Genomic DNA, 21926 nt, shown 5'->3' with positions numbered 1-21926 from the left:
ACGGAAAACTACATCATTTACTTTTTTTGAGATTCAATGGCAAATCATTTCTATCATCTTTCATCAATAGAAGTATATGATTTAAAAAACTTTACGTCGTCGGCACATAATACAAATTTTGGGTACTCTATTACAGAAGGGATATCGTTCATAAATACAAAGAACAGAACCGGGCCACGATGACTACCTTGAGGAACACCCGAAGAGACATTAATTGCATCTGAAGGAATACCATTTAATATCATTAAAACTTATGATGGCCTCAAGACTTCAAATTATGACTGCAAGCAGATACTTGTGGCCCCAAATTTGCTAACTTTATATTTTCGTCTCTTTCTACTTTACACCCATACGTTTTTTTTTTTCTATATCCAATTTAGTTGTTTGTTCTACCTGTTGTTTTATTTTCTTATTAAATTATAGAAATAGCCCAACAGAAAATATCCTGAATCTTTATCATCATTTAGTTTCATATAGGCTAAAGCGGAATCAGCGAAGTTCGTAGAGAAATCGATGTATAAATATAAAAGGTGTATTTTTAAACCTGTGGTTTTAAGAAAAAATAAAACGCATGCAATTTTTTTATGACCAAGAATTTCGCTTTATTATAAACATGAGGGAATGCCGTTATGTTTGAAAAATTATGTCATACAAGTGACCGTGGCGGGTGGCTCGGATAAATTCCAGCCGAAAGGCCCTACTTTCTACCAATTTTTACAGCAACACGGGCCGTATGTCATCAATAAGACTTTAATAAATTGATTGTTTCATTGGCTGTATGACATATATCGCCATCTTGTTAGAACGGAAGGTTGTCCATGTCAACAAAATCCAATTCTTCTTCTTCTTCTTAATTGGCGTAGACACCGCTTACGCGATTATAGCCGAGTTAACAACAGCGCGCCAATTCGCTACGTTGCGCCAATTGGATATTCCAAGCGAAGCCAGGTCCTTCTCCACTTGGTCCTTCCAACGGAGTGGAGGTCTTCCTCTTCCTCTGCTTCCCCTGGCGGGTACTGCGTCGAATACTTTCAGAGATGGAGTGTTTTCATCCATCCGGACAACATGACCTAGCCAGCGGAGCCGCTGTCTTTTAATTCGCTGAACTATGTCAATGTCGTCGTATATCTTGTACAGCTCATCGTTCCATCCAGAATTTTTCTCTCGAAAACTCGTAACGTCGACTCATCGGTTGTTGTCATCGCCCAAGCTTCTGCACCATATAGTAGGACGGGAATTATGAGCGACTTATAGAGTTTAGCTTTTGTTTGTCGAGAGAGGACTTTACTTTTCAATTGCCTATTCAGTCCGAAATAGCACCTGTTGGCAAGAGCAATCCTGCGTTGGATTTCTAGGCTGACATTGTTGGTGGTGTTTACGCTGGTTCCTAGATAGACAAAATTATCTACAACTTCAAAGTTATGACTGTCAGCAGAGACGTGAGAGCCAAGTCGCGAGTGCGACGACTGTTTGTTTGATGACAGGAGATATTTGGTCTTGCCCTCGTTCACTGCCAGACCCATTTTCTGTGCTTCCTTGTCCAGCCTGGAGAAAGCAGAACTAACGTCGTGGGTATTGAGGACGATGATATCAATATCGTCGGCATACGCCAGTGGCTGTACACTCTTATAGAAGATGGTACCTTCTCTATTTAGTTCTGCAGCTCGAACTATTTTCTCCAGAAGCAGGTTGAAGAAGTCGCGCGATAGGGAGTCGCCTTTTCTGAAACCCCTTTTGGTATCAAACTGTTCGGAGAGGTCCTTCCCGATCCTAACGGAGCTTTTACTGTTACTCAACGTCAGTTTACACAGCCGTATTAGTTTTGCGGGGATGCCAAATTCAGACATCGCGGCATAAAGGCAGCTCCTCCGGCAATCCATCGGCCCCCGCCGCTTTGTTGTTCTTCAGGCGGGTAATTGCTATTCGAACTTCTTCATGGTCGGGTAATGGAACGTCTGCTCCATCGTCATCGATTCGCCCTCTCCTGGCGTTGTGCATTCACTGCCATTCAGCAGGCTGGAGAAGTGTTCCCTCCATAATTTAAGTATGCTCTGGGCATCGGTGACTAAATCAACTTTGTGGGTTCAACAAGAGTATGCTCCGGTCTTGAAACCTTCTGTAAGCCGCAGCACTTTTTCGTAGAATTTTCGAGCATTACCCTTGTCGGCCAGCTTATCAAGCTCTTCGTACTCACGCATTTCGGCCTCTTTCCTTGTCTGTATGCAAATACGTCTCGCTTCCCTCTTCAACTCTCGGTATCTGTCCCATCCCGGATGTGTTGTGGTCGATCGTAACGTTGCGAGGTAGGCAGCCTGTTTTCCCCCGCTGTGACACGGCACTCCTCGTCGTACCAGCTGTTCTTTTGCACTTTCCGAAAACCAAAGGCTTCGGTTGCAGCTGTACGTAAGGAATTTGAAATACCGTCCCACAGTTCCCTTATACCGAGTTGTTGACGAGTGCTCTCAAAGAGCAGGTGTGCAAGCCGAGTAGAAAATCGTTCCGCTGGCTGTTGTGATTGCAGCTTCTCGATGTCGAACCTTCCTTTTGTTTGGTGGCGTGCGTTTTTTGCTGCACAGAGGCGGGTGCGAATCTTTGCTGCAACAAGATAGTGGTCCGAGTCGTTGTTAGGACCTCGGAGCGCACTCACATCTAAAACACTGGAGACGTGTCTTCCGTCTATCACAACATGATCGATCTGGTTGGTAGTTTTTCGATCCGGAGACAGCCAGGTAGCTTGATGAATCTTCTTATGCTGGAATCTAGTACTACAGATAAGCATATTTCGGGCCCCGGCGAAGTCAATCAGCCTCAACCCATTTGGGAATGTTTCATTGTGAAGTCTGAATTTACCGACCGTAGTGCCAAATATACCTTCTTTGCCCACCCTGGCGTTAAAGTCGCCAAGCACGATTTGACATCGTGGTGGGGGCAGCTCTCATAAGCGCGCTCCAAGCGCTCATTGAAGGCATCTTTGGTCACATCGTCCTTCTCTTCCGTGGGCGTTTGCGCAAATCAGCGATATGTTGAAGAACCTCGCTTTGATGCGGATTGTGGCTAGACGTTCATTCACCGGAGTGACGTTCATTCACCGGAGTGAATGATAGTACTCGGCGACGGAGTCTCTCTCCCACCACGAATCCAACACCAAGCTTGCGCTCCTTTATATGGCCACTGTAGTAAATGTCACAAGGACCTACTCGTCTCTGTCCTTGTCCCGTCCATCGCATTTCTTGGACGCGGTGATGTCAGCCTTTATTTTTGCGAGGACATCAACCAGCTGGGCAGCGGCACCTTCCCAATTAAGGGTCCGGACATACCGGTGCATGCCCTTATATCGTAGTCCTTATTTTGTTTGCCATGGTCGTCATCAAAAGGGAGGTCTCTCATTCGAGACTGGTTATATCTATTCACTGGGGTGTTTTTTACGTGGCGGGTCCCAAACCCAGCGCACAACCCTATGTAGGGGATGTTTCGCCTTCTCACTTTAGCTCGCCTTCGAACGGATGTTCTTAGGCTACCCAGAGGATACTTGGTCAAAGACCGGAAGTAGTGAGCTTCTTGAGTTATGTGAAACAAAACATTCAGAAAAACAAAAATCGTTTGAGAGTTTACGGCGTCTCAACAATGGCTTGTAGATTATCATCAATCCAAATGTAATAATAATGTGTGCCCCCGATTTTTAGCACGACAATTTTGTTCAACCAAGAAGCTCATATGTTAAAGGTTCTTGGTTGAACAAAATTGTCTTGTTAAAAATCGGGATCGGTGGCTATTTCATTTAGAGCCCATTTACTGAACGCTTCAATTCTTTCACAAATTCTACAAAGGGGATAGGCACAGTTATAAATATTGCACACGATGACGGATAGACTCATTTAACAATAACGTCTTCGGTGCACAATGTACGGCGTCTCTGAAGATGCGAACTATACACTGGGGTAAACGTGGTGTCAAACCGATCCAGGACTGCTCGATTTACATTGCCAACGTTGTTCGGGAGTAAATCAGTTCATTTTGAAATACCAAGCCAAACTTTGTGTAAATCAAGTAACAGCTTTCAAAAAGTCAATAAACGTTTCTGTGTTTTCATACTTATTATTAGATTTGCAGTTCCTTTTTAATTACATCACTGCTATTTAATATTGTGAATATTCGCAGTAAAAAGATCAAAATTTACACTTTATTACTTTTCTTCTATTACAATGAAATATGTACGTTTTTCATATTTGAATTTCAGTACATATTTGAAAGTCGAGTTGGCCGCACGCGTCTAAAATAAATGAGAGAAAAAGTTAATTTTATAAATTGTGTTTGTTCTTAATTTGGAAGTGTTAATAATAAAATTACTTTGCGTGGATTTAACATTGTGTTTGATGTTTATTTTGTGTTGATTGTAAGATTACTCTGCATAAATTCAACAGGTTATGAGCCCAGTATACGCCAATAGCCATGGAGAGGGCAAAGCGAGGCATTGCTCCATTTTGCGGCGAAAAGTGTGGAATATGGATTCGAGTTAGAGCGCTTTTGGCTGAGGTCGACGCTTTAAAGGTTATAGACGAAAATACCCCAGAGGATCCTGATGAAGCATGGCAGAAAACTGCAAGGAACGCGAAAAGTTTGCAAGCAACGAAAGTACAGCTAGGCAAATTTTTGCAAATTTGGATACGATATATGAAAGAAAGTTTAGCAACGCAGTTGGCTGTACGAAAAAAACTACTCTCATTAAAATTCAAAAGTGAATCACAGCTATTGATTCATTTCAATGTTTTTGATGATTTGATAACTGAACAGTTAGCTTCGGGAGCTAAGATCGACGAGATGGATAAAGTATCACATTTGTTACTTACTTTACCATCGTCTTATGATGGTGTTATAACCGCGATTGAAACGTTATCTGAGGTATATTAACATTGGCATTTGTGAAAAATCGATAACTTGATCATGAAAAAAAACTTAGAAGTGCTGATAGAGACACAAGTGTAAAAGTTCTACAAGCCGTAGGGAGCATTTCACAAAACGTTCACAAAATAACAACATATAATTTTAAAAATAAGTACAAGCAAAAATATTTCAAAAGTAATTTTAAAAAGAAGTTAAAATGTCATCATTGTGGAAAATGTGGAAAAATAGGTCACATTAAAAAGGACTGTTACAGGTATAAAAAGAGTTTAAACAAACAAGGTTCTGAAATAACCAAAACCGTTCAAATTGCAACTGTACAGCAAGACAGGGGATTTGCGTTCATGACGGGACGCGGTGTAGCGAGACGAAAGGATAACACTGTATCATTTGTTTTATATTCTGGGGCTTCTGACCACTTGATAAACGGGGACAGCATGTTTATTGAGTATATTGAATTGGATCCGCCAGTGGAAATCGCAGTAGCAAAGTGCGGTGAATACATGTACGCAACAAAGAAAGGCATAGTGAGACTACACAACAATTTACAAAATCCGATCACTCTAGAGAATGTTTTATTTTGCCGTGATATACCGGAAAACTTACTTTCTGTTAGAAAGATGCGAAACCCTGATATGACCATCGTATTTCATAAAGAAGGTGTCAAAGTATCTAAAAATGGTGAAGTAAATAATTCTTGGAAACAAAAGTATGTATAGCGTACCATATATTGAATTGACATTATGTAGTAAAGTATATACATCATTAAATACCAATTGTGGCATGAGCGGTTGGGACTTATTAGTAGAGGCAAGTTTTTAGAAATTCAAAGTAAAGATATGTTCAATGATACTCATCTTTTAAACACTGTACAAACTAACAATGATTTATGTGAGGCTTGTATTAATGGAAAACAGGCTAGATTACCTTTTGAAAAACATATTATTGTGTAACGTATTTAATCACTTATAAATCTGACGTTTTTGTAATGTTTAAAGATTTTGTCGCTAAAAGTGAAGCACATTTCCATTCAAAAGTTGTGAATACTTATCGAATGAGATGAAGAATTAATGTGTTCAAAAAGGAATCACTTACCATTTAACAGTTCCACACACTCCACAGTTGAAGGTGTGTCCGAACGAATGATAACAACAATAACAGAAAAAGCGCGGGCTATGGTAAATGGTGCAAAATTAGACAAGTGTTTTTGGGGCGAAGCAGTATTGACAGCTACCTATTTAATTAATGTAAGTCCAAGTAGAGCTTTGAGGAATAGTACAAAGGCTCCATATGAACTGTGGCATAATAGAAAACCGAATTTAAAGTATTTGAAGGTATTCGGTTCGACAGTATATGTGCATAACAAAAGAAGAAAAAGGAAATTTGATGCGAAATCAAAGAAATGTATACTTGTTGGATACGAACCGAATGGGTTTAAATTATGGGACGAAGATAACAGAGGCTTTATAACAGCAAGAGATGTTATTGTAGATGAAACAAATATAGTACATTCCAGGAATGTAATGAAAGATAGTGTCCAATGAAAAGGCTTTAATTTCCCGAATGAGAGCACGGAAAGTATGAAAGAAAAATCTCGAATAAGAGTACGGAAAGTATGAAAGAAAAATTCCCGAATGACAGTACGGAAAGTATGAAAGAAAAATTCCCGAATGATAGTACGGAAGCTATGAAAGAAAAATTCCCGAATGATAGTACGGAAAGAATGAAACAAAAATTCCCGAATGAAAGTACGGAAGAAAAATCTGAAATACTTAAATCAGATGAACAGTGTGATTATTTGGACAAATATGATAAAAATTGTGATTTGGTAAATACGGTTGAAAATGTATCGGTAGATGAACACAGTTCTAAATTGTCAGGTCCACAACCGATATATAATAACGATGTTAGAAGAAGTGAAAGATAAAAGGATCGCAAACGGATATCAGATAATAAATAAAACTCACTGTCATATAATTGTATAATGAATGCACACACTTTCATTAGTAGCACTCCATATACATTTGAGGAAATAGAAAGTAGAAGTGATAGGTCTTATTGGGGAAAAAGCAATAGAGGAAGAACTAGATTCGCATTCTTATAACAAAACTTGGGCACTTGTGCAAAGACCTAAACATAAAAATATAGATGATTGTAAATGAGTTTTTGCAATTAAGCACGACGAATTAGGCAACCCAGTCAAACACAAGGCAAGACTTGTTGCTCAAGGTTTTACACAAGAATATTTAAACGATTATTATGACACGTTTGCTCCAATAGCTAGAATTTCGAGTTTTCGCTTTATATTAACTTTCTCCAACCAATTTGGTTTAAAAGTTCATCACATGGACGTTAAAACAGTATTTCTAAACGGTACGTTAAAAGAGTAAGTTTACATGACAGTTCCATCAGGATTATCCTGTGATACAGACAAAGTCTGTAAATTAAATAAAGCCATATACGGTCTTAAGCAAGCTGCTAGATGTTGGTTTGATGTTTTTGATAGAGTATTAAAGGAAATGGGTTTTGTGAATTCCACAGTGGATCGTTGCATTTACATTCTTGACAAAGGGGACATATCGAAAAATGTGTATGTGCTACTATATGTAGACGATATGGTTATTGCAACTGCAAATATTAAAATAATAACCGAATGTAAAAATTATTTGATGAATAAATTTAGAATGACAGACTTATTTGAGATCCGACATTTCATTAGAATAAAAATTGAACAGAAAGAGAATCAGTTATGCTTAAGTCAAACCACTTACATTAAAAATATGCTGAATAAATTTAAAATGAACGACTGTAAACCTGTTAGTACTCCACTTCCAAGTAAAATCGATTATGAGGCATTAAATTCAGATGACCGATATGTTCCCGACCAGACTTAAGTCTTAATTCTTAATTGGCGTAGACACCGCTTACACGATTATAGCGCCAAACTTAAGTACATCAATTAATATTTTAAGTAGATGTACCAACAAAAATAATGCAGAATTATGGAGATGTTTAAGAAGAGTTCTCAGATACCTTAAAGGTACTATTGATTTAAAGTTAGTTTACATTAAGAAACCTGATTATAAAAATATTTTAATAGGTTTTGTTGACTCTGATTGGGGCGGGAGTGAAACTGATAGAAAAAATACTACACGATATTTATTTCAAATGTTTGAATCATGCTTAATTTTTTTGTAATACAAATAAACAAAATTCTGTAGTTGCGTCATCAACTGAAGCAGAATATATGGCATTATTTGAAGCTGTAAGAGAAGCTTTATGGTTTAAATCGTTGTTGAAAAGTATAAAGGTTGAGTTGTTAAATTCATTAAAGATTTGTGAAGATAATCAAGGTTGTAAATGTATTGCTAATAACCCTTCATGTCACAAAAGAACAAAACATATTGATATAAAGTATCATTTTTCTAGAGAACAAATTGAAAATAAGGTAATTATTCTTGAGTTTACTCCTACAGATAAACAGTTACCTGATATTTTGACGAAACCATTACCTGCAGACCGATTCCTAAAACTGAGATGTCAAATGGGACTGGTAGAAGAGAAAAATTGAATATAACATAAAACTAATTATTTAAATGTATATCTTAATCATAAGTAATTGTAGTCTGATTGGGTTTTTCTGGGTTTTTCCCAATCCTTGCAATGTTGGACTATGTAATTGTAATTTCCCAGAGTGCACAACTCGTCATATAAAAATATGAAATAATTTTACTTTATTTTATAATTTTCTTTTTAGTGTAAATTTTGAGGAGGCGTATTAGATTTGCAGTTCCTTTTTAATTACATCACTGCTATTTAATATTGTCTTGCGGTATTTTTATTGAATTTTGTTTTTTTAATTGAAATTGAAATGAATTTTTGATGACTCATGCCCAGCTCTTGACCGATGCTATGGCTGCTACTATGCCGGTCTCTTTCGACCAATTCAGCGATTTTATCGCAATTTTCGACGACAGGCCTTCCGGAGCGTGGCGCATCTTCGACCACCTCTACACCAGACCGAAAACGTTGAAACCATAGTTGTGCGGTGGAAATGGAAACTGTATCGGGTCCATAAACTGTTCACATTTTATTGGCGGCTTGAGATGCATTTTTGCCTTTATCGTAGTAGTACTGTAAGATATGCCTTATTTTCTCTTCATTTTGCTCCATGTTTGCGACGCTATAACTCACGAACGACTTAAAAGAAACGGCAATCAATCAAACACGTGTTAACGCGTGAAATGAGCTTTCCAAAAAGGTATAGCATGACCCGATGCGACGAATAAAACTAGAACTACGCGCTTTCAGCGCCAACTAGCGAAAATACGGCAAGACTTTTTTGACAACCTATTATTTCATAAAAAATGTATTTAGCTAAGTTAGTAGGACTTTCCTTAATAACTTTGCTAAACATGACCGCGATCTGTCAACCTATTTGTTTACAGCAGCTACTTAAGTCGGTACACCTGAGTAGTGGGTTGTGATTTTTACAATGAATAAAAATTCAAACAAAGAATTTGTCTCAAATTTTGTATTTATAACCAAGTTTCTTGTGCAGAAGCATTGCGAATATTGGAAAAAACTTGCGCTGATGAATATATTAAAAAAGTGACGGATATGGTGCTTGAAAATTGTTATGCAAATATTAAAGAGATGGCAAAGGAGCTCGACATCTCTCGCGAATCCATTCAAATGATTTTAGTGGATATTTAGGGGATGTAATGCGTTCTTGCTCAACTCGTCCCGATAAAGCTTAATTTTTTTTTTCAAGACTAAAATTGTGACCAATTTATACCCGTTTTGAATGCCATCGATTAACCACCGTGTTCACCATATTTGTCTCTGTGTGATTGTTTCCCAACCAAAAATTGCCGCTCCGTGGAAACCGTTTTCAGTCGATCGAAGTGATACGACAAAATTTGGTCATTCCAAAAAGTGTTTATGAAATGTGTTTCGAGGTCTAGAAAAATCGTTGACATATGTAAGTGTATTACATCTGGTGAGGATTAAAGACGAAAAAATAAATACTGATAAATAATTAAATGCTTTGAATTTATTTAAAATATCCGGGTACTTTTTTGTATGTATACCGGACGTACAGGCTTATATGTGAATCGATATTCAATATCAAATAAGTAGCATAAATCCTATTTAGCTTGAAACAAGTTTTTTCCACTAAAACTATTTACAGTATTTCTTTTAGAATTACTTTCAGAACATTGTGACAGATTGCACTTTGATTTAACCAGGACTCATGTACAAATGTCATGACATATGTATCTTACCTATTGACGAGAATAAATCGCGATGACGAAAATCATCAGGGGGATTCTCTTACTCTTGCAAGATTGCACGATGACACAAAATGCAAAAGTTCTGTACCGAAATATGCAATGGCACCAGAACACCCATTGCAGAATCTGGTGATATATGAATAGCTGATTCGGTCAATTTATTGTGAATTAATATTAGGAATGACTATTATAATAATTATTATGACTGAATAAAAAACAAACAAAAACAGCAACTTGCTAAAAGTTAACGAATTTATTTTTTTAAAAAGTCGCACACTTCTGAGAAACAAAAACTTGTTAATTTGATAATTGAAGAGGCAGCTTTTAATATATTAATACATTTGGATAATAGTTGTTTATTTCACTTTTTTAGGCTTTAAAAAATCAAAATTTGAACTTTTTAGACGACGATAGCTATTGGAATACTATGGATAAATTAGATGAAAATCTTCCAGTTATCTTACCGAATCATCCCGGAAATTATCAAAATGTGCCTAAGTGTTTGAAATGAAGATCTAATATTCTTGAACATTTAGACGAAGAACGTTTCCAACAAATGCTCCGAATCTCAAGAGATCATTATTGATCAAAGACAGTTTAACAACGATCAATCTATTAGGCAATTTTCGGTAGATCTATACCTAGCCACAACCTTATATCCTTTAGGTTCATCGGGTGCGGCGATTTTGAAAGTAGCTACACTGTTTGGAGTAGGAGATGGTGAAACACTTTACAATATCACAAATCGAGTATTTTCGTATTTTTTGGAATTAAAATCTAGATGTATCACTTGACCTGATACGAATGAAAAACAAGAAAAAAACGTTAACAGTGCGATTCGGATTCGGATCTCTAAATTTGAGATTTTAAGTTAGAGACAATTTTTGTGACTTGAGACGATTTCGCTATTCTGTAAGTGACAGTCACTAAAAATTTGCCAGTCTCTCAACTGAAAACGAACAGGTCTGACCATCTATCACATTTCATTATTTAGAGATGTATTTAAAACCTGAATCAAAAAATACTGTCGATAACAAATATTAAATTATCGTTAACGCAGTAAAAAAGCTTAATTACCAATAAAACTAAAAATGAAATGTTTTATTCGAAATACGACAGAGCTAAAATTTATGTGAAATTGATTTTGTTTTTAATTTTACCTGATTGAGTTTTGTATAAAACATAAACACCAACAATCGATTATTATCCGTGATGATCTCTATAAGTGAATTGTGAATACATTCAAAATGGAAAACAAAATTAAGAAAACGTTAAATGAAACATTTGCTGTTATATTCTTTTACTTGTATATAATTAACTGTTACATTTGCAGAATCATTGCGGACAACAAAAGACCAAATTGAATGCTATTTAGCATTTCTTGAGCTTCGCCCTGAAATGAAGCTCCACAAAAATGAGCCCACGCGACCAAAAAGGTTGGAAGAGCTTTGGATCGGGCTTGCTCAGCAGCTAAATGATTTGAAAGGTCCATCATTCCGCCTACGAAATGGAAGGAGGTAAATCTTTACAAAGAAGCGATGGACGCCTACCGTGCGATTCTGTACTGTGATACAGTCTCAACTCTTTAAATTTGAGATTTTAAGTTAGAGACTTGAGACGATTTTGGTATTCTGTAAGTGACAGTCACAAAATCTATTACATTTCCTTATTCAGAGATTTTTTTACACTTGAATGAAAATAAATATAGTATGTCGATAAGAAATATTAAATTTCCTATAACATAGTCAAAAAACATAATTATCAATAAAAATAAAAATATATGTTCGCTTTGTTTCATAATATTTACGAAGTGTATGTAAAATTGATTTATTTTTAACCTTTTCGTGTTTGAGTTGCTTACAAAATATAAAAAAACGACAACCGATTAATATCTATGATGATCTCTATTCAGTACATTCAAAATGACAGACAAGAGTTCTTTTTAGTTTTGTGATCTGCTAGCTATCTATTTTGAAACTAACTCTAGAGACTGTTTAGTGAATAGTAACTAGTCACAAATTGAGACTTCACCACAAAATGTCTCAAATAGAGACTAGAGACTGGTTACAGAATCCTGCTACTAAACTACTGAACCGATAGCTTACATCTAAATTTATAATCGCAATATTATATAATTGCAAATTATTTGTAAAAATCGCGTGTCACGTTGTTTGTCCGCGATGGACGCCTAAACTACTGAAGCGATTTTACATTTGATTGCACACCGTGTGCAATTTGATCCAACTTGAGAGATAGAATAGCTTACATCTCAATTTATAATCGCAATATTATATTATTGCAAATTATTTGTATATTATTTGTCTATTATTTGAGAGTCACAATTATCTGTTAGCTCCAAAAGATTCTAACAGATGACGATAATTATTGATTGGATTGAGTAAGTATTCAACAGATGGCGCTATGTTAAAATAAAAACGTTTTATATAAGCTACAATTTAATAGCATAATCACTAATTATTTTAATATTCAAATACATAATAAATTTAGGTTATACCTTAGTTTCAGCAATACATAGTAATTATGCTATTAAATTTGCGTTTTAGCACGTTACATGTGGTGCTTTATTCAATCTCAAAAAAGAAGTAAGTGTTACAAAATGACAATTCAATTATGAAAAGTTAGATGATATTTAGCGGTAGATGACGCATAACACGGCGCAGTGCTGCCACAGCCACTCCCCTTCCAATGAACGCCTTAGGGGAAGGCAAGATACTTCAATAAGTCCTTTGTGGTACAGCAGGATTAGGATGAGTGCTGTCATCTTCGGTTACGAATGCCGGCTTAAGGCGATCCGTTGAAATGTTAACTTCGCTGCCATTGATTCTCACTGTGAACACTCGATCTGATTGCCGACTGACTAATGAATATGGGCCGCTATACGGTGGTTTCAAAGGTGCCCTTACTGCATCCGTCCGTACGAAGACATGTGAACACTCGAACATATTTTTCAACACGAACAGTTTCGGCCTTTGATGATGTGCGACAGCTGAAGGTTTGACTTTTTGCATGTGCTCTCTGAATTTATCGATGAAAGTTTGATGTGGAATGTGCATCTCTTCTTCTGTGAGAAATTCATGCGGAAGACGAAGAGTTGTGCCGTACAAAAACTCTGCAGTCGATGCTTTAATGTCCTCCTTAAAGCAAGTCCTTAATCCAGGAAGCAAGTCCACCCCCGATTTATCACTGTGGCCTTGAGGGATCTGTGCCAACGCTCTATCATGCCTTTGGATTGTGGATGGTACGGAGGGGTATGAATGTGTTTGCTTCCAACCAGTCACTTGCGCCCACTGGGGTGGGACGAATTGTGAACTGAAGCAAAAGCTTGATATCGTAATTCCTTGGGTATATAAAGGCGAAGATGTCCGGTTGAGACATCACAGTACACTGAAGTTTTGTCTTCGGATTGCACCAAGCGAAGCCTTAAAGACTGCTGTGATTCCAGAAGCTCCTCCAACTCTGTCTTTGAAGTTGTGATTGGTCGATAAAACACGGCATTGAAATGGCGTTTATTCGAGACAATGCATCGGTAACCACATTTTCGGAGCCAGCTAAGTGTACGATCGCCGTTGAAAATTGTCATATATAGTTGAGTTTTGCGCAAAAGCAAATATAAGTGGGTTATGATCTGTTTTGATCACAAATTGACGTGCTTCCAGTATATGACGAAAATGTTTCACTGCTTCATAAATTGCTAGCAACTCACGATGGTAAGCACTGTAGTTTTTTTCAGTTGCGGTTAGCTTCCGCGAGAAGAAACCGAGAGGTCTCCAAATGCTGTCTGTTTGTTGTTCAAGAATCGCGCCAATAGCTAAATCTGAAGCGTCACAACTAAGCGCTAGGGATGCGCCGACAGTAGGGTGCGCCAGTGATATTGCGTTGCTTATTGAAATTTTACAGTCTTCAAAAGCTTGATTACTTGCGACGGTCCACTCAATTATTCGTTTATCGTGTTTCTTTGACTCGTGCAGGTAGCTATTTAGCGGTGCCTGTAACTCGGCTGCATGTGGTAGCAGCGCCTATAGTAATTAATTATTCCCAGAAACCTGCGCAATTCAAGGACCGTCTTTGGTCGCGGGGTGTTCAAAATTGTCTGCACTCGCTCTAGTGGCGGTTGGCAGCCGGAACTGTTTATTGTGTATCCCAAAAATTGCACTTGACTTTGTTCAAACGCACACTTCTTAGTATTTATTTCGAAGCCGTTCTCTCTTAGGATGTCGAGTACAGTGCGTAGGTGAACGCGATGTTCTGCACTATCCTTAAACATGATTAGTACATCGTCAATGTACTTCTTCTTCTTAATTGGCGTAGACACCGCTTATGCGATTATAGCCGAGTTAAGCCAGGTCCTTCTCCACTTGGTCCTTCCAACGGAGTGGAGGTCTTCCTCTTCCTCTGCTTCCCCCGGCGGGTACTGCGTCGAATACTTTCAGAGCTGGAGTGTTGTCATCCAACCGGACAACATGACCTAGCCAGCGTAGCCGCTGTCTTTTAATTCGCTGAACTATGTCAATGTCGTCATATATCTCGTACAGCTCATCGTTCCATCGAATGCGATATTCGCCGTGGCCAATGCGCAAAGGACCATAAATCTTTCGCAGAATTTTTCTCTCGAAAACTCGTAACGTCGACTCATCGGTTGCTGTCATCGCCTAAGCCTCTGCACCATATAGCAGGATGGGAATTATGAGCGACTTATAGAGTTTAGCTTTTGTTCGTCGAGAGAGGACTTTACTTTTCAATTGCCTACTCAGTCCGAAGTAGCACCTGTTGGCAAGAGCAATCCTGCGTTGGATTTCCAGGCTGACGTTGTTGGTGGTGTTTACGCTGATTCCTAAATAGACGAAATTATCTACAACTTCAAAGTTATGACTGTCAACAGTGACGTGAGAGCCAAGTCGCGAGTGCGACGACTGTTTGTTTGATGACAGGAGATATTTCGTTTTGCCCTAGTTCACTACCAGACCCATTTTCTGTGCTTCCTTGTCCAGCCTGGAGAAAGCAGAACTAACGGCGCGGGTGTTGAGGCCGATGATATCAATATCGACGGCATACGCCAGCAGCTGTACACTCTTATAGAAGATGGTACCTTCTCTATTTAGTTCTGCAGCTCGAACTATTTTCTCCAGAAGCAGGTTGAAGAAGTCGCACGATAGGGAGTCGCCTTGTCTGAAACCTCGTTTGGTATCGAACGGCTCGGAGAGGTCCTTCCCGATCCTGTCGGAGCTTTTCGTGTTGCTCAACGTCAGTTTACACAGCCGTATTAGTTTTGCGGGGATACCAAATTCAGACATCGCGGCATAAAGGCAGCTCCTTTTCGTGCTCTCGAAAGCAGCTTTGAAATCAACGAAGAGGTGGTGTGTGTCGATTCTCCTTTCACGGGTCTTTTCCAAGATTTGGCGCATGGTGAATATCTGGTCGGTTGTTGATTTTCCAGGCCTGAAGCCACACTGATAAGGTCCAATCAGTTTGTTGACGGTGGGCTTTAATCTTTCACACAATACGCTCGATAGAACCTTATATGCGATGTTGAGGAGACTAATCCCACGGTAGTTGCAGATTGTGGGGTCTTCTTTTTTATGGATTGGGCATAGCACACTTAGATTCCAATCGTTGGGCATGCTTTCGTCCGACCATATTTTACAAAGAAGCTGATGCATGCTCCCTTATCAGTTCTTCGCCGCCGTGTTTGAATAGCTCGGCCGGCAATATGTCGGCCCCTGGCGCTTTGTTGTTCTTCAGGCGGGCAATTGCTATTCGAACTTCTTCATGGTCGGGTAATGGAACGTCTGCTCCATCGTCATCGATTGGAGAATCGGGTTCTCCTTCTCCTGGTGTGGTGCGTTCACTGCCATTCAGCAGGCTGGAGAAGTGTTCCCTCCATAATTTAACTATGCTCTGGGCATCAGTGACTAGATCACCTTTGGGGGTTCTACAAGAGTATGCCCCGGTCTTGAAACCTTCTGTAAGCCGCCGCATTTTTACGTAGAATTTTCGAGCATTACCTCTGTCGGCCAGCTTATCAAGCTCTTCGTACTCACGCATTTCGGCCTCTTTCTTCTTCTGTCTGCAAATGCGTCTCGCTTCCCTCTTCAACTCTCGGTATCTATCCCATCCCGCATGTGTTGTGGTCGATCGTAACGTTGCGAGGTAGGCAGTCTGTTTTCTCTCCGCTGCGACATGGCACTCCTCGTCGTACCAGCTGTTCTTTTGCACTTTCCGAAAACCAATGGTTTCGGTTGCAGCTGTACGTAAGGAGTTCGAAATGCTGTCCCACAGTTCCCTTATGACGAGTGGTTGACGAGTGCTCTCAGAGAGCAGGAGTACAAGCCGAGTAGAAAATCGTTCGGCTGTCTGTTGTGATTGCAGCTTGTCGACGTCGAACCTTCCTTGTGTTTGTTGGCGTGCATTTTTTGCTGCACAGAGGCGGGTGCGAATCTTAGCTGCAACAAGATAGTGGTCCGAGTCGATGTTAGGACCTCGGAGCGCACGCAGATCTAAACCACTGGAGACGTGTCTTCCATCTATCACAACATGATCGATCTGGTTGGTAGTTTTTCTATCCATAACAATATTTCGGGCCCCGGCGAAGTCAATCAGCCTCAACCCATTAGGGGATGTTTCGTCGTGGAGGCTGAATTTACCGACCGTAGTGCCAAATATACCTACTTTGCCCACCCTGGCGTTAAAGTCGCCAAGCACGATTTTGACATCGTGGTGGGGGCAGCTCTCATAAGCGCGCTCCAAGCGCTCATAGAAGGCATCTTTGGTCACATCGTCCTTCTCCTCCGTGGGCGTGGGCGCAAATCAGCGATATGTTGAAGAACCTCGCTTTGATGCGGATTGTGGCTAGACGTTCATTCACCGGAGTGAATGATAGTACTCGGCGACGGAGTCTCTCCACCACCACGAATCCAACACCAAACTTGCGCTCCTTTATATGGCCACTGTAGTAAATGTCACAAGGACCTACTCGTCTCTGTCCTTGTCCCGTCCATCGCATTTCTTGGACGGCGGTGATGTCAACCTTTATTTTTGCGAGGACATCAACCAGCTGGGCAGCGGCACCTTCCCAATTAAGGGTCCGGACATTCCAGGTGCATGCCCTCAAATCGTAGTCCTTATTCCGTTTGCCATGGTCGTCATCAAAAGGGGGGTCTCTCATCCGAGGCTGTTTAAACTTTTTCATTGGTATTGTTTTTAACGTGGCGGGTCCCAAGCCCAGCGCACAACCCTATGTAGGGAATGTTTCGCCTTCTCACATTAGCTCGCCTTCGAACGGATGTTCTTAGGCTACCCAGAGGATACTTGGTCAAAGACTGGAAGTAGTGAGCTGCTTGAGCCATGTGTAAAAGAATCGTTTCTGGCCACTCCCAAGTGAATGGCGATCAGAGAACTTTCCTCACTTGCGTGAACTTCTACTCATGACTCCATCCTCCAATGTACACGTATACGAAATCAAGGCCTCTAAATATGTTAACCATAACTCGTTGAAAGGTCTGTGTTGCGTTCCGCAGTCCAAAATGCATTCTAAGGTATTCAAATAAGCCAAACGGCGTACATACAACGGTCCTCTGAATATCCTTCGCAACCATTGGTATTTGGTAATAAACGCGAGTTAAGTCAAGTGCAGAAAATATCGAATTTCCAGACAATCTCTCAGCAAAATCGTGGATATGACCTATAGGATAGCGATCCGGAATTGTTTGCGCGTTTAGTTTCCTATAATCACCACATGCACGGCAACCACCATTCTTTTTTGCCACCATATGTAAGGGACTTGCCCAAGCACTTTTAGATGGACGACAAATGCCGTTTTTGAGTGACATGTCGAATTCGGCACGCGCAGCATTGAGTTTCTCACCTGATAAGCGACGCGGCCGTTCAGCGGTTGGGGGTCCTGTAGTTTCGATATGGTGACATACCTGATGTATTGGTTGCAACTTAGTTGTGTCCCCAATGGACGTTGGTGAAGCGCAAGTGTTTTCGGTGTCGTTCAACTGCATAAGAAGCGAGGTTGCCTTATGAGCTTTTCGTGGTAGCGGTGCTGGCTCTGTTACTATTTTTGTGCTGATAATTGTTATATTGTGCAGTACTGTATTGACGCTCGCGCCTATTATCGTTAGCCCAGTTGTGAAGTCTATTAGCTGCTTGCGATTAAGGTCCACCATCATTTTGAAACCTGAAAGAAAATCTGCGCCAATTAATGGTGTCTGTATGTTGGCAATAACAAACGTCCATTCAAATTTACGTTGCAACCCGAGTTCAATTTCTATGATATGTTTGCCATACGTCATAATCTGCGTATGGTTAGCTGCTGTTAATTGTAGTGCATCCACAGTGAGTCTTTTGTCCACGAGAGAACAGAACACAGAAGAAACACAGGAGCCAGAGTCGATGAGGAAACGGTAGCCAGATTGGAGATCGTTGACAAATAATCTGCTTTCGGGAATTTGATTTAAACAATATGGGGCCCGCTGTGAGGTCGTAGTTGAGTTTTTTACGTCTAATCTGCCGTCAACAAGCAAAGCTGACGGCAGCCGACTTAGTTTTCCGAAGATGAGCGTAAACAGCCTGGACGGCACTTACGGGCAGCATCGCCAAAGCGTTTATGAAAATAAAAAAGCTGACCATTAAGATGGTGTACAGGTCCACTGTATTTGCAGGACTGTGACTTCTTTTCAAGTGATGCGATTTTATTTTTCATTGACTCAATTGCTGCGCTCAGTTCAGATAGTGGATTGGCTTTATGTACGGTTTGAACTTCGTCTTGCTGAGCATTACCAATAGAGTGAACTTCTGGCGTTGCAATTGACTCGAGCATTTTGTCGGCCATTGAGGCGATGCTGCTTAGGTTGTCCGTTGCTACACTCAACCATGGTCGTATTGTTGGCGGCAGCCGTTGAAGGAATAGCAGACGGATGAAGTCATCTTGATCTGGTGCCAGTCGACGCATTTGGGCTAATATATCAGATGGCTTCATACCCACAAAATCGTCGCCTTTCAACAATCGTTGTAATTTACTCTGATTAGAATCGCCGAATTTTTCCAGTATACGGCTTTTCAGAGCTTTGTATTCCAAGTGTGTGGCCACCACATCGAATTGATCTGCATCCGTTACTATGTTGTTTAGTCTAAATGTACGCTCAATTTGCGCAAACCACAAATTAGGATGACTCCTGTTGAATGCAGAGATGTGGATGCGTTGAACACTGCTGTTTGGCACGGATGAAACCTGTGGGCCAAAAGTTCTTCTTGTACGCGCCGGAGATCACGAAGCTTTACTTTTAGTCCTTCCAGTTCTTACATCGCTACTGATGACCGCAAGTTATACTGCGATGTGCTCATAAATAATCAAACGAAGAACGGGGTCACCAATTTAGCACGTTACACGTGGCGCTTTATTCAATCTCAAAAAAGAAGTAAGTGTTACAAAATGACAATTCAATTATAAAAAGTTACATCACATTTAGCGGTAGATGGCGCATAACACGGCGCAGTGCCGCCACAGTGTTTTTGACATAGCGCCATCTATTGAATACTTGCTCAATCCAGCCAAGAGTTAGCGTCATCTGTTAGAATATTTTGGAGCTAACGGATAATTGTGACTGTCAAATAATTGACAAAGAATTTGAAATAAAATAATATTGCGATTATAAATTGAAATGTAAGCTATCTTATCTATAGAAAACTAATTTGGAATAAAATATTCAATTATTCTTACTTTTTCCATTTTTAATGTTAGCATAACCGACCATGTGTTACTTAGACTGAAGTATAAATTAAATTCTTTATAGTGAAGATAATACAGTGAAATTATACTAGCTTTTAAATTATTAGTGCTTGATTGTTAAAAAATGTTTAATTAAAATATGTACATGTAAGTATTATCACTTAGTTATATTACTAAATTTGCTAAGCATCAAATCACATACATATATGTATGTATGTATGTATTTTGATGATAAGAGGTACTAAGGCTCCAGGATATACATATGTAACTAAATTTGGTTATCGAGCTATTTATTTTCCGCTTGCTTCTCATGTTATTGATTTATTTATTAATGATAGTTAATCGATTTACAAAAATGTATTTACAAATTTGCAGATAATTTAACGGTGATTAATAATGCTATCTCCAAAAATTAATTAATATGTAGTGATCAAATTGAAAGGGGAATGTTGTCCATTTCATTTCCTTCAAAGTATCCCCTCCCGCTGCAATACACTTATGCCAACGAATTTTCAAGTCATCTATGCACTCGGAAAAATCCTCCGTCGTGATGGCCATCAGAGACTTCTTCGATTCAGCTTTTATATCCTCAATTGAGTCAAAACGGTATCCTCGGAGTGGTCATGTGAATTTGCGGAATAGCCAGAAGTTACACGAAGGTAAATCAGGGAATGCGATGGTTGTGGCGCGAAATGATCACGAATAACCAATGCAGTATGAGATGGTGCATTATCGTACTTCTTTGTGTAAGGGTGGCAACCCTCTCCTCGACGGTTAAGGGAGTTGATTGCAACACCGCGACACGAGTAGATATCCACGCGCACGAGTTCGACATAACTCTAACTTAATATTAATATATATCTTTCAATTTCATTATTAACTTTTCCATTAAATAAATAATTTGTTAAATAAGTGTTATCAATTCATTTTCGGGGAGCAAAGTACCATCCTAGCCTTTCGGAGCCTTACAGGTCAGAAGTGGGATGAGTCTGCGCATAAGACTGTGAAATTTCGCGAGCAACAGTTTGTTGAGACTTCGCTGGGCAAGCGTCAGCGCTCCACTGGCATCCCGAGTATTTTGTTGAACGTTGAATTCAAATACAGTGGGCAGAACGTTAATTGTCCATTAGCGAAAAAGGGATAATCGAGTTATATCCCTGAACGGTAGCGAAAACATGTAAACGTAAGTGTAACGACAACGTGCGACTTTATTGAACAAAACAAAACGACTTAATTCTAATTAGAATTCGGTGCAAAACACACACAATCGAACAAACGTAAATAATCAAAATGGCGGTAGTGAAAATCAGTAGTCTGAAATTATCTGAAATAAAAGAATTACTTAGCGAAAGACGTTTAGAAATGGAAGGGCATAAAAATGAACTAATTTTGCGACTAATCGAAGCGGTTGGTGCGGACGTGATAGCAGAGAACGTAAATTTATAGAGAAGGTCCAACAACGGACAGGCGTGTAAACTGTCAAAAGCTAACAAAATGCGATGAGTGCATTTCACCACAGCTAGCTAAGAAGGAGAAATCTTAACAGTGGCGCGTGAACAGAGCTGAGCATTTAATGAAAATTGTGCTCAGAAACATGCATTGCTATTACAGACGTCTGTTGGCCTCTTGCTTATATTTTTATATGCTCACATGCCATCATGTTAATTGATGTGACTATCATTTTGCGTATTTCTATGAATATATGCATAATTTATATCATTCTAATTAAATTATGCTATTTTCAAAACAATATTTGTAGTTAATGTGCAATTAAGAGTTATATATATTAAAATATTACTTATGTTTGAGAATATATTATAATTTCATATGTATATGAGTATGCTTGTAAATATAATATACATATGTATGAATATGTATATGATATACTATCATAATATCATAAAAACTTAATATACATATTACAATAATATGTCATTTAATTTTCATACGCATCTACATATCAGCGCATACATAATTAC

General features: G+C 39.2%; 1 protein-coding gene and 1 long non-coding RNA gene across 2 annotated transcripts in view; both read left to right on the top strand.

Moving 5' to 3' along the window:
• The window catches only part of LOC126766094 (uncharacterized), a 56944-nt gene extending 46500 nt beyond the window's left edge, over positions 1–10444 (top strand). Inside the window, exon 13 of the mRNA XM_050483857.1 lies at positions 10106–10444. Coding sequence (XP_050339814.1) covers positions 10106–10107 — 2 coding nt within the window. The 3' untranslated portion in view covers positions 10108–10444. The remainder of the gene's footprint in view (positions 1–10105) is intronic.
• Positions 4624–9680, top strand: LOC126766251 (uncharacterized). The gene is made up of 3 exons (XR_007668775.1): positions 4624–5155; positions 5223–5608; positions 8376–9680. It is a non-coding gene; the product is annotated as an uncharacterized LOC126766251 (long non-coding RNA).
• Positions 10445–21926: the final 11482 nt, after the last annotated feature.

This window comes from Bactrocera neohumeralis, unplaced genomic scaffold, assembly GCF_024586455.1.
Source record: "Bactrocera neohumeralis isolate Rockhampton unplaced genomic scaffold, APGP_CSIRO_Bneo_wtdbg2-racon-allhic-juicebox.fasta_v2 cluster11, whole genome shotgun sequence".
Lineage (NCBI taxonomy): Eukaryota > Metazoa > Arthropoda > Insecta > Diptera > Tephritidae > Bactrocera > Bactrocera neohumeralis.
The sequence above is the reverse complement of the archived record's forward strand: the minus strand, read 5'-3'. Positions and strand labels throughout refer to the sequence as shown.